Genomic DNA, 13,665 nt, shown 5'->3' with positions numbered 1-13,665 from the left:
ACCCTCGATTCTTCCCGTTAGTGTCAAGTTCTCAAGAATCTCTTTTCTCATTATGTGCCCAAAAAACTCCAACTGTTTCTTCCTGATCGATCCCATCAAGCTTCTTTCCTTTTCTGCTCTGCGTAACGTTTCTTCATTCGTAATGTCATCTGTCCAGGAAATTCGGAGCATTCGCCTTAGGAACCACATCTCTACTGCCTCCAGTCTTCCTTCCATCTGACAAGAGATTGTCCAACACTCACTGCCATACGTAATGATAGAGTTTACATAGCAGTCTAACACTCTTGGTATCCATGGACATCTTTCTATCTTTGAGTATCTTCCCCAGTTTCTGAAATGCGTTTTTCGCCATTCCTATCCTTCTTTTGATTTCAGAGTCACATTTTCCATCATCTGTTATAACACTTCCTAGGTAGTTAAACCGGGTAGTCATTTCATTACATATCTTGTAACAGCAGAATCTCTGCGAATGATGCTTTCCTCTATACCTGGTGCCTTAACATTAATAACTTCCCTCTTTACTAACTCCAGCGAGCCATTTTCAAGAAAACGAACATCTTTCAATATGTAAAAGGGATATGTAATAGGTTTGGATAAATTTACCCGCTTCTTCTTGAAGAGAAGAATTCAACAGATAATTTTTTTAAAGAAGAAGTAGAAGTAGAAGAAAAAAGAAGAAAAAGAAGAAGAAGAAGTAGAAGAAGAAGAAGAAGAAAAAGAAGCTAATCGGAGGTGGTTGCTATTAGATGTTCGACTTTATGTCCAAATTCTGTGGAGCCTCGTATTTGTCGAAATTTTCAGAGCATCGCGTGAAATGGGGCGAGCCATAAGCTTTTCCTCGTCTCTTGAAATAAAAGTTATTATTCTTCAATACTTCTGGAAAAGTTTATCGTGAAAAAATTATTACGATTTATAATTTCATAAAAATATCCCCTCCGCTTTGCTTCAGTCAAACAACAACCACAACAAAACAACAACAGCAATGTAGAATGGGCGCTCAATATGTTGGCCTAAATCTTCTCGAATGTAGATCAGAAGAAAGGGAGATTTACTTGAAAGCGGCATTGAAGACTTTGATTAGATCTGGACAATGAATTGGACAATGGATATTGATTTTCAAAATAAATCTGCTTTGACTTAAATAAATGTGAAATATGTATCAATAATCTCTGATGTTTAAAAACGGATTCAGATAACTTTTTGGAAACGTTTACAGCATTGTTTTTGAAAGATGAAAAGAGCAGAATGCCCAAAAGAATTCAAATTATAAGTATTCCTATTTTAATCTATATTTTATTTAGTGGTATTTAATCATAAACTTAACTTACAGCACGAGAACTTTCTGTTTCAACCTTATCTATTCTAAACTACTTTCAAAATAATGTTATTTTTTATTGTTATAAAACATCGTCCTTAGTGTGATTCTACCTTTGCATTTTATTGTAATATATTCATTTTTCATATGTTGTATAAAAATCCACCAAAAAGATTTGAAATTTGTTTGATATACTAGTCCTTTTAAAAAACAAGCTGGAGCGCTGGGTGGAAATGGTATTAATCCTACTCCTAAGTTAATTTTCCTTTTCCAAAATTTAAAAATTTTTTTTTTTTTTACTCCAGATCGGTTGTAAAGCCTTTAGGAGTTAACTATTGAAGATTGAAGATCAAAACATTTGACTCAACAACTTAGTACCTACTCATAGTCCAGTCTGCAGAGTTTTGCAGTTCTCAGTCAAATGTCATGAATGCCCATTTATCTAATTCATGTTTCCTGTATGCAAACCCTTTACCATTTATTTGGTAATTTCATTGCAATGATTAGAATTAATTTTCATAAAAATTTTGATTTGAATTGAGTGTGTCTCAGAAAACAGGATGAAATTTATCAGATTGCAAAAAATGGTCATTGGGCATCTTGTGTTTAGATATCTGCCACTGCAAATTGGCAGTTTTCAAGATTTCTAATCATGACTGGGTACTGAATGTTTCAGTAATTGTTTAAGTTATTTGTTATTCATGTGCAGGCAAAGGTTACTGTCATTGCAACATGAATGCTAATCCACTATAATAAGATCATCTATGTGCACTGTAAAAGTTTCTGTTTTGTTTTGAACACCTTATTTATTTCCTGCAACTATTTCTCATTATCTGGAATAGTATTCTATGGCCCCTGTAAAAGTCATAGTCTGGAAGAGATGTCAAGCCAATGTCAAGAGTGAATAGATAAGCAAGTTTCCAAAGTCTTAAATTTAATTGGTAAATTTTGATTTTCTTTAAGATGCACCAAGTGCTTTGTGTGACTTCTGTGGATTTGATGAGAAAAACACTATATGTAAGTAAACATGCTATTTAGTCTATAGAACAGGACAATCTAAATTGCTTCATCAAGTTTCATGCTACATAGAATATAATAAACAAGCAACTGTTAGAACCCTCATGTTATATGCACCAAATATGATGTACAACTCTGCTTATACGGTATGTAGAACTTTATGACAGACCGGTGAACAGCAATTTTCATTATGTAAACAATCAGGATGTGTCAGCTGTCCATAATTGCACTATTTCGGCACTCCTTCATCTTATTAGACTCTTCGCTTATAACTTTGGTTTACAAAGTCCTTGCCAGGTAATTGTTGACATTATTGCAGATGCCTTTGCACTACCATTTGAGGCTTTTCAGTTGATCCTTTTTAATCATATTCATGAATATTTCAAAAATAAATTTTGGGGACTTTCCCTTTTAATATTCAATTGGAGCTACAAAAGTTTTCCATTTTTGACAAGTAGCATTTTTATTGTGACCCAGTAGTTTTGTTTAAGTGTTAAATACTAAAGTTACATATTTGGCAAAGGGAAACAATTTTTGACTTTATTTCCATGAAGTTTGTATATCGAATTGTGATTGATGTAATCTGCATGAATATGACTATTTACACTTTATTTAACCTCTGTTTTCACTTCTCTTTAGGGTTTTGTGGAACTTCACATATTACCACTAAATCCAAATATCTCAAAGGTTAAAATTAACAGCAGACAATGTCGTATCCTTTCTGTTAAGTGGCTGATTCAGTGTTTCCCTTAAGCCTGTAAATTCAAGCAATGGAGCAAAAACAAGCCTTGATCTTTGTTTTGTCTGTTATGGACACTCTTAAATCCCCCAACTGGGCAAAAGAGGTTGGTCTAGCATACAACTGACATTTCTTTGTATTTAGCCCGGACCATCAAGTTATTCCAGACCCCCAAATCATTGAAGTTTTTGAAAAACATTTGAAGTTTTTTATTTACTTATTCAGCCATAGGATAGTTTATCAGTGACAAATCAAATAGCAGATTAGTTTAATCATATGACCTGCTGCATTATCTTGTCAAACAAAAAAATTATTTTAGTTTTCTTGTTTTTTGCTTTTTAATGCTATCTTTTTGTCTTTCTGATAATATGCAATGTACCATACCCTTTGTATTTGCCTGATAGTATATTCTGTTAAGGTATTTTTCTAAGGTAGAAAATCTTGAATTTTTTACCTTGACAAGCTCTACAGAGGTGTACAGAGTTTGTGTCAAAGGACATGGATTTCCAAAATGGTTGGAAGCAAGTTTTCAGCTTTCAGATAATGCAAAAATGGTATGCCAGGAAGGGAAAAAGTATGAATAAATTTTACATGTCTTTTTATAAGTTCCTGTATTTTGTCTCAAGTGATCAATTTGCTTCTTCTTAGCTATATGGTTAGCCTGTGTTAGTTTTAATCTTTTATGGTGTAAGTGATTAAAAATTATGGTTTCTCAAATTTGAATAGGCCAAAATACTTACTTCTTGCAAGGAGTTTTGTTGGTTAAAGGACCTGCTAATTTTAAAGTTGCTGAATTTATGATTTCCAAATGAAAAATTTATAAATGTCAAGTTTACTTCATTTCAAGTGTTTCATTTCAAAAACATTTGTAAGAAAAAACTTTTAAAGGCGGGCTTCTTCAGAACTATTTAAGCCTCTGTCTAAAATTATCCAGATATTCTTTGAAAAAAAGATATATTTATCAATGTTTTCAAAATTTTCTACTTTTCAATTCGCGTTTTTGGATGGTTATAAATGGATGGCTAAAACGGATAAAAATGTTTCCATCTTTAAGAGCAGTGTACATGTAGATGAGGACTAAGTTTACTACACTGCTGCAAAAATAAAGCAATAAAAATTTGCCTAGTTCTTTTCATGCATTTCTGTTTGATTAATATTTTAAATTACATGATATTTTTTTGTCAACTGATTCTCGGTACTAAAATTGGGGTAATTTGTTGTTGTAAAAAGCTTAATGTAAGTGGTCATAAGCAATAAATATTAAAGAATAAATTAACAACTATCGAGAAATAGTATTGTGGTAAAATTGTTGATTAATAATAGCTACTTAGGATGACAGTATCCAGCATGAGATAGCACAAATGGCAACAAATAAGCCTTTTATGTTCAACCGAGTCTCAGAAAAGTCTGAGCATGCTGATTCTTCAAACAATAAACACTCCAGAGGCGGAAATTCATTTTTTAAGTGGGTGGCAATGCCTACAAAAGCAAGCAATTTTGTTGACAAATGACATAATTTTACTGACAAAACCGACAACTTAGCAAAACCTGGGGGTGGTTGCCCGCCCCCCCCCCCCCCACACACACCCCCCCCCTGCAATTTCTGTCACTGCAATACTCAATTTTTTGTCTTGGATGCTTGTTGACTTGCTTTTTTATGTTCAAGGCGCAATCTTGAATATTTTTATACAAACTGGCAAAACATAGTGTCGTCTTCAGAGACAAATGAGGGTGGTGGAGAGCTCACAGTGAAACTTCCAAAGGAAACGGCATCATTGGCTGCAGGTATGATTCAACAGATTTTTACTCCCTGGGAAAGAAGATGCTTCTCAAAAAGAGGTCACCTTCCATGACTACGGGGATACCAATTAACAGGTCCTTAGTAAAAAAACATTTAAGTCGAGATCAAGTTAGCTAGATACCTCTTAAGGGCGTCTAGACAGGGAATTTTGTAGAAAAAACTAGCAAACTGCCTAACCTCAAATTTTATTTCACATTCTTACTAAATCGACCATGGAGATTCCAAATCCAAGATGGGCAAAAAAAAATTATCACCGGAAGTTACTGTTTTTGATGACGTCATCAAAAAAATGATAAAAAATCTTTAAAAATCGGCCAAGGACTCGAACTCAACTTTTTTTGCATTTTTGCACTAAATTAACTATGCAGATTTCAAATCTGAGATGAAATGAAAAATATCTTGAACGGAAGTCAAATTTTGTGATGACGTCATCAACTTGGAGAAAATTCACTTTGAACCTTTTTAATTTTTTTTCTCGCAACTATCATTGTCAAATATGTTCCATATTCGAATTGCACACATTCAGTGCTTTTATACTTACTTTTAAACGTTCTTTCATGACGTCATCATCATTTTATGACGTCATCGCCTTTTAAAGGTAATTGAATAACGCGTGAAAGGATGCCTAAAAATCTTTAGCTAGTTAAAAAGTCATTCAAAATTAAAATTTCGTTGTATAGAAAATGATATGGATCCATTCATCCTTCATCACTGTCTCCTTTGCTGGAACTTCAGAAGAAAATGTAGTTCCACTCATCATCGTCTGCTTTAAGCTGATCACCTCACCATAATTTTTCCCATGGCCTAGTCCTCATTGGTTACGGAATTTTCTTCGATTTCATCACTAGAGCGCTGCAGATCTTGCAGTTTTTTAGCGGAGGGTGTACGGGGCCCTGCACAAGATGAACATAATTTGTGTGAAAAAAATTTTAGAATTATTTTGCTGACTCCAGTATTTTCTGCAGATATTCACAGCTTTTTTAACGTTGAAGATCGGATATTTTTGTCATCAAGCCGTTAAGAAACGTTTTTCTCTGTATATCCTCTTCGTGTCATTTCTTATTTATTAATCAAATGTATGTTCAAACACACTAATACCACCTGTAGGCCAGATCATTCTTTCCATCGTATGTCTAACCAAAGCTTAAAGGCAATTTCTCTTACAATCTTCTTTTGATAATGTAACCAATAGTAAATGCTTGTGTCAACCAGTATGGATCTGGATGTAGAGCTTCTGATTATCTGTTTTTCATTGCCTTGCGAATTCTTACTCTTATCTGCACAAGTGTTTCATCACATTTCCCTTTGTATGATTATTTTTGCCCAAATTTTATCGCTTTCGTGAGAATGTCTTTGCAGATTTCCTGTCTCATCGTAACTCTCTCGAGCAATTTTCCTTTTCCAGAACACTCCTAAAGCTTTTTAAAATGTTAGCTTTCCTTACAACAACATTACCGGTATTGTTTCGCAGCCAATAACTGCATGAACAGCCGGTAGATTTTTGGCTACACCAGTAATGTTGTTGTGAGGAAAGCTAACATTTTAAAAAGCTTTAGGAGTGTTTTGGAAAAGGAAAATTGCTCGAGAGAGTTACGATGAGACAGGAAATCTGCAAAGACATTCTCACGAAAGCGATAAAATTTGGGCAAAAATAATCATACAAAGGGAAATGTGATGAAACACTTGTGCAGATAAGAGTAAGAATTCGCAAGGCAATGAAAAACTGATAATCAGAAGCTCTACATCCAGATCCATACTGGTTGACACAAGCATTTACTATTGGTTACATTATCAAAAGAAGATTGTAAGAGAAATTGCCTTTAAGCTTTGGTTAGACATACGATGGAAAGAATGATCTGGCCTACAGGTGGTATTAGTGTGTTTGAACATACATTTGATTAATAAATAAGAAATGACACGAAGAGGATATACAGAGAAAAACGTTTCTTAACGGCTTGATGACAAAAATATCCGATCTTCAACGTTAAAAAAGCTGTGAATATCTGCAGAAAATACTGGAGTCAGCAAAATAATTCTAAAATTTTTTTCACACAAATTATGTTCATCTTGTGCAGGGCCCCGTACACCCTCCGCTAAAAAACTGCAAGATCTGCAGCGCTCTAGTGATGAAATCGAAGAAAATTCCGTAACCAATGAGGACTAGGCCATGGGAAAAATTATGGTGAGGTGATCAGCTTAAAGCAGACGATGATGAGTGGAACTACATTTTCTTCTGAAGTTCCAGCAAAGGAGACAGTGATGAAGGATGAATGGATCCATATCATTTTCTATACAACGAAATTTTAATTTTGAATGACTTTTTAACTAGCTAAAGATTTTTAGGCATCCTTTCACGCGTTATTCAATTACCTTTAAAAGGCGATGACGTCATAAAATGATGATGACGTCATGAAAGAACGTTTAAAAGTAAGTATAAAAGCACTGAATGTGTGCAATTCGAATATGGAACATATTTGACAATGATAGTTGCGAGAAAAAAAATTAAAAAGGTTCAAAGTGAATTTTCTCCAAGTTGATGACGTCATCACAAAATTTGACTTCCGTTCAAGATATTTTTCATTTCATCTCAGATTTGAAATCTGCATAGTTAATTTAGTGCAAAAATGCAAAAAAAGTTGAGTTCGAGTCCTTGGCCGATTTTTAAAGATTTTTTATCATTTTTTGATGACGTCATCAAAAACAGTAACTTCCGGTGATAATTTTTTTTGGCCCATCTTGGATTTGGAATCTCCATGGTCGATTTAATAAGAATGTGAAATAAAATTTGAGGTTAGGTAGTTTGCTAGTTTTTTCTACAAAATTCCCTGTCTAGTCGGTTTGGCAGATCCAAGAAGGTTGTGCTCTGTTGTATGTCGATTTTTATTGAATGAAAACAATCCAGGACATTATTTTCTTTACTCATTCTAACTTCAATCTTTTTTAAAATGTATTTTTTCTGATTATTCATCCAGCTTTTTTATATTAAAGCTCGATTCGAATGCTCTCCAATGTAAAAGAACCGTATTTTGCATCTCTAAACCCCTTTTTCTTTGGTCTTAACTGCTAACAATCTCGACATCATGAAGCTTGGCTCATTAGGGCTGTTTCCTCTTACATCTGATTCAATGGGCTGACTGGAGTTAGGCTGGTTTTGAATTTGATTATTCTCTGATAAGTTTTCTTTTTCCAGCTGGTAGATTTATTCGAATCAGCATCGAGTTTGTCCTTGCAAATCCAAAAGGTGGCATTCAGTTTGTTGTTCCTAATGGAGAAGGAACCTTAGCTGAGGTAACGGTTATTCAACCGCAGTTGTATCTAAACCCAAAAGCCGTTATACTCCATGAGAATGCTTTTTAGAATGATTTCATGTTAAATCCTATACATACAGTTTATTATACAGCTTGAAGTAGCTATACTATGATTTTGTTAATGAGTAGAACATGTTAACATATTCTATCGAAATTAAGATATTTCTTCAATGGATGTTGAAGATTCCAATCAAAATTAATTTTTTTGTTTCTGTTCACTTCAGAATGCATAAGTGCCTTGTCATAATCTGTATGAGTGCCTTAGTTGGAAGGTTAAATATCTAGAGGAATAAAGTAATGGTTACGCGTGCAGGCTAGATACCTAATCTTGCTAAACGTACAATTAAACATTTGAAATATCATGCTTTTTTACTATGTTTTTACTATGTTTTTTACTCTGATGAAGCCCTGTATGCCGGGGCGAAATATTAGTATATTCCTTAAATTTAATTTATTTTAAAAAATTTTATCTCGTGACATTGGGTTCCCGTCGTCGCATTGCTTTGTTCCTGTATATCTTTCGTAACAACACTCATTGCAAGATTCACAGAATCCGGCGGACAGCCTATCCTGCGGTTCTTCCTTCTTACACATTACTTGTTTGCTATACCGTGGCTTAAGGCTTAGTTGATATTGATTATTTCATTTTAGAGAGGAGCTCATGTCTATAGCTATAAATACGGAAATTCTGCCAGGTATTTATCAGACATTTACTGGTGAAACAACACCTTTTTAATGCCGTCCTAGAGTTCTAAGAAAATCGGTTATTGTCCTAGTAACGTAAAGTACAGTTCTTTAGGGGTTAGAACAATGCTATCTTTTTATTTGTAGTATATTGTAGTCGCTTCGACGTATAAATAGGAATTATTTCCCCTGCTAATTTGCTGCACTTTAAAGCATGAATGTAATGTGATTTCATACTTATTGTTGTGCAGGACCTGAACCCTGATTGGCTCTTTCTGTCAAATGGTCTTTGTGCATAGTATTTGTGGTCGTGAAAAAGTTTAGACCTTTTTGCTTAGTCATAATTTGTTCAATAGTCTTGGAAAAACTAGCCTTAGATCGGGGTCGTACGGAGGCATCCTCCACCCCGAGAACCTGATCTCAGGCTATTAAAACATGTTGGTAGGGCACTGCGCCAGATGTTGTGGCTGGTGGGCCTTGATATTGGCAACCCAGGTCTACTTTGACAATTTCCTCATCGGCATCTTGTTTGACACTACTAATCCAGTTTTTTTTAACTTGGATCAACATGAGTGATATTTTTTTCGTTGCTTCATCGCTCGCTGCTTATTTGCAAGATGAAAGAGGCTTGCAAAAATGCAAAATTGTTATTGAACTCACCACCTCTTCCAGTGTGATTGACTGGTTTGGCATCCTTTCCTTGCGTATTTCAAAATATTTCTTTTGCATTTTAGGTTGTGGTTTCCATGCATCGACTCCTATAACGATGTTTGTACTTGGAAAATCGACTTTACAGTTGACAAGGATTTCACCGCGGTCTCTGCTGGGGAACTTCAAGATAAAGTAAGCTGCTGTGTTACTATAATCTGAGCCGTGTAATTAATTAAGAGGCATTTGAAAACACTATTGAGGCTTAAAAATGACTGGCCTTCTTAAGCTGTTTTCGTATTAATTTAAGTTCTATAAAACCCAGTGAAAAAGAGGTACAGAAAATTTTAACCGAGTTTAATGCTTACGTGATTATCATGTGGCAGTTCCCGAGGAAATTCTTTATCAAGGGGTATTTGAAGACATCATGGGCAGTGGCGTAGATTGACCTTCCAGACACGGGGGTATGGAGATTCATCGATAGTTAAGTTTACCAACTAAGACATAGGTGATGACAAATTCAGGTACGGTACCGACAAAGTACGGATTTTATGGCCTAACTGAAGATCTAATGACAAACTCATAACAAATTGGAGGGGGTGTCACAGCTCCTAAATTCTCCGCTAGCTACGTCCCTGATTATGAAATCTGGAAAACTACTCGCATTCTCAAGCAGGTTTCTTAGTGTTTAAAGATCATTGCAAACCAATTCTTATATGAGTTTATTTCCCCCAGCCTTGGATCAACTTCTTGCTCTCTTTGATTATTACATTTTTATCTCTACTTTAGGTTCTCTCGCCAGACGAGAAGAAAGTTACATTTAGATATATCATCACTACACCGACATCAGCTCCCAATATTGGTTTCGCGATTGGGTGAGTTTTAGTTTTTTATTTATCTGATATAAGAGGAAGCTTCTTCATCAAAAAAGATTCGATGTAACCCGACATGGATTTCAGATGCAATTTTAGAATCTAAGTGATTTGTTGTAGTAGTAGCAGTGTATATGACGTATTTTTGTCATTTTTTGTCAGTGTGGAACAAACACCACGATTGGCTATAAATGTTTCATTAAATTTGAGTATTATTCTAATTAGCTGATATTTCATCTGAGAGATGTCTTTTTTTAAAATTTTTCCCCCAAAACTGTTATTACAATTGTCTTTGTGGCGCGTATGTGCAAGCACATCACAAACATCCGCACTTCTTTTGAATCCGTGACGTACGCAGCTTTCAGGTAACAGATAAGAACTCTTAAATAATTTCTTGAATTTAAATAATTTATTTGTGTTTCTTCCACTAGTCTATTATATATTTAAAAGCCATCCCCTAAATTCTTCTGTCTATTTTCTTCAAGGCCTTTCGAGACCTATATTGACCCGAACATGACTGAAGTCACAAATTTCTGCCTACCTGGTCTTCTACCCTTGTTGAGGAACTCTGTTTCATTTCTATCTGAGGTAAGTTTTTCACAAGTTAGTTGCAGTTCTAAAAATTTTCAATTAGAAACTCGATACATACGAACGAAGTTTATTTGCACCAAAGGCTACAGCAAAATCTTGCCCAAATTTCATCTTCTCTTCAAGTTGTAGCCTCTTTGTCTTTTGGTCAAACCAGCTATCTGCACGGACTAAACAAAATTTTGGTATAGCCTTTGGTGTTACTGTATTGTTTTTTGTTAAGGTCAATGGGTAGCCATGCCTATCATGCTCCCATTTGGCATCGTCTTTGTAATCTTGTTCTTGTAAAATGTACTTTTCTAGACTTGTGTATAAAAAAAGTTTATTTACAACAAATATGGATTACTTGTTTCACCATCATCTTCATAAATTTGAAATGCTTGAAACTGGAACGTTGACAATTCAATAACAGATTTCGTTTCTCCGTTCAATCAGTGACCAAATGTGTGATATAAGTTTCTGAAGATCTGTTTATGCTTTGAAACGATGTCCTCCCTCAGGGGGGGGGGTCTCATATTAACATTTTCATTTTACCCTTGAAGTAGAAAGAAATCTTGTTCTAAGGACTGATAGTTTGTAGGTTCATGGGCATTCAAAGACTCAGTAGATAGTTCTTAGTTCTAATACTCTGTTACAGACCCTGTAAGGGTTTATCTTGAAGTTTATCCTGAGAGAAAAATGGTGACACGACCAGGGCAGGACTGTGCCGTGACCAGCTATGCTGTACATCGTTGCTTTACAACTAAACACCCCGATCACGATTTCAAATATAAACCCAAACTATGCCAACCCACCCACTCCGGCTGTCTCTTTCCCTTTTTTCCGTGGGTTATATTCTGCCCCGGCCGTTTCACTAGCGCTCACATTCATTTTCAGTTTATTTTTACAAACCTTGCTTTACTGTCATCAAAGTTTGTTGCGTTTAGCGCTAGGATGGCTCAGTTGTTAGATGCGCTGACTACAGACCCAAGGGTCCGTGGTTCGAGTCCCTTACATGACCAAGCTTTCACCCAGAGTGAGGAGAGTCGCCAGCTCTCTGTAGTTCCAGGCGTAGGAACCACGAGGTATGGTCACATCGAGAGGAAGGACCAGGACACTGCTCGATAAGCATAGCCTCTCAGTGTCCTAAAACAACCTTGGGGTGCTAGCTAGCAACAAGCACAAAAACAAACGTTTGTTGCGCTATTAGAATTGTAATTCTTTATTTATATATAAGTTCATTGTGTTCTGTTTAAGAACAGGATGTTTATAATTGTGATGTCGTTCCGGAATTTCTAATCGCTGTAGTCCGGTTCTTACTTATCCTCTTACTCTGTTATTTGACCTTTTTAAACACACTAACAACTCTTTCCTTTCAGATATTCTACTTCTTTGAAGAGAATCTCAACTCTCGATACCCTTATAATTCTTATAAACAAGTCTTCGTGGATGAAACACCCCATGAAGTGCAATCGTATGCATCAATGTCGGTTTTCAGGTAAACTTCCGTCACAAGAAGCTTTATCTACTTCGATAAACTCTTTCGACATCTTATTTTAGTTTACTTACTTTAGAGACCGTATTTCATGTTTTGTTTTTGTTTTTGATTAACTGTTTTTTCTCTCATTTTACAGCACTAATCTACTTCACTCAAACCGAATCATAGATCAGACAATTCTCACGAGAATTGCCCTGGCCCAAGCGCTTTCCGAGCAGTTTTTTGGCTGCTTTGTTGTCATGGGATCATGGTAATAGTTGTTTAGTAATTTGCTCTTTTATAATATCATTCTGAAAAGTATGCAACCAACCATATGTATAGCATATTATGTACCTTACGATATATCAACAACATAATATTCAATTGCCAGTACACTCAACCAATACTGTAACGCGGGTGTTACTAAGGGGGGGGAGGGGGTGGCAGTGGACTGTTTCATAATCTTTACTTAGGAACTTTGACTGTTTATTACATTGAGAAACCCGCGTCAAAAGTGTACTGATTTTCCTAGCATACTCTGAGAATCACGTGGCAGGCGTCTATCACGTGACATTATCTAGAAGTGTCATTTGCTTGCAATTATATATTCGTTTTATATGTTATTATTTTCAGTTTATGCTTTGCAATAAAAGTTTTTTGTTTTTCAAGGGTGGATTACTGGCTGCCATTAGGAATATCTCGCTACTTGTGTGGCCTGTTCATTAAAAAAGTGTTTGGAAACAACGAGTATCGCTATTATATTTCGAAGGTGGGATTTATTCTGGTTTCTTTGACCTCAAATGTATGCACCGTAAATTAGGCTTGGAATTCAGGCCACTTAGCAATTAAAGACTCATTGCTAACAATGAGCCATTGCGCTACGTAAGCATCCCATAATGCATTTTTAGACTGTCTAAAATCAATTTTGGTTAATCCGTAGAAAATTACTGCCATTGTTTGGACCGTCGCCACGCTCGCAAGGGTTCATTGTTAGCAATGAGTCTTTAAGGATAGCAATCTTTTAAGGCCATCTAGGCCTTTATTGTTTCTATTGTTTAAATAACCAATGAAAATGAATTTGGCGCAAAAGATTGCAAAGGTAAAGAATCTTTGGTAAAGAACTCTGAAAGGCTCTTGCGCAACCGGCATGCTTTGCGACTATAATTCAAAAACCCGGCCTAATATCGTACTTCATGAAAATACAAAACACATTCAATTTCTCAAGACAACTACCGCT

General features: G+C 35.4%; 1 protein-coding gene across 1 annotated transcript in view; it reads left to right on the top strand.

Annotated features, from left to right (window-relative positions):
• Positions 1–719: 719 nt before the first annotated feature.
• LOC135683129 (transcription initiation factor TFIID subunit 2) overlaps positions 720–13,665 on the top strand; it is a 30,620-nt gene continuing 17,674 nt past the window's right edge. Inside the window, exons 1-13 of the mRNA XM_065198301.2 lie at positions 720–1,266; positions 2,278–2,332; positions 2,972–3,044; positions 3,543–3,645; positions 4,738–4,856; positions 8,063–8,160; positions 8,832–8,875; positions 9,599–9,707; positions 10,302–10,387; positions 10,870–10,972; positions 12,331–12,449; positions 12,586–12,699; positions 13,098–13,197. Coding sequence (XP_065054373.2) covers positions 1,232–1,266; positions 2,278–2,332; positions 2,972–3,044; positions 3,543–3,645; positions 4,738–4,856; positions 8,063–8,160; positions 8,832–8,875; positions 9,599–9,707; positions 10,302–10,387; positions 10,870–10,972; positions 12,331–12,449; positions 12,586–12,699; positions 13,098–13,197 — 1,158 coding nt within the window. The 5' untranslated portion in view covers positions 720–1,231. The remainder of the gene's footprint in view (positions 1,267–2,277; positions 2,333–2,971; positions 3,045–3,542; positions 3,646–4,737; positions 4,857–8,062; positions 8,161–8,831; positions 8,876–9,598; positions 9,708–10,301; positions 10,388–10,869; positions 10,973–12,330; positions 12,450–12,585; positions 12,700–13,097; positions 13,198–13,665) is intronic.

This window comes from Rhopilema esculentum, chromosome 7 (genome assembly GCF_057945365.1).
Source record: "Rhopilema esculentum isolate cy_ngs chromosome 7, ASM5794536v1, whole genome shotgun sequence".
NCBI classification, from domain to species: Eukaryota; Metazoa; Cnidaria; class Scyphozoa; order Rhizostomeae; family Rhizostomatidae; genus Rhopilema; species Rhopilema esculentum.
The sequence above is the reverse complement of the archived record's forward strand: the minus strand, read 5'-3'. Positions and strand labels throughout refer to the sequence as shown.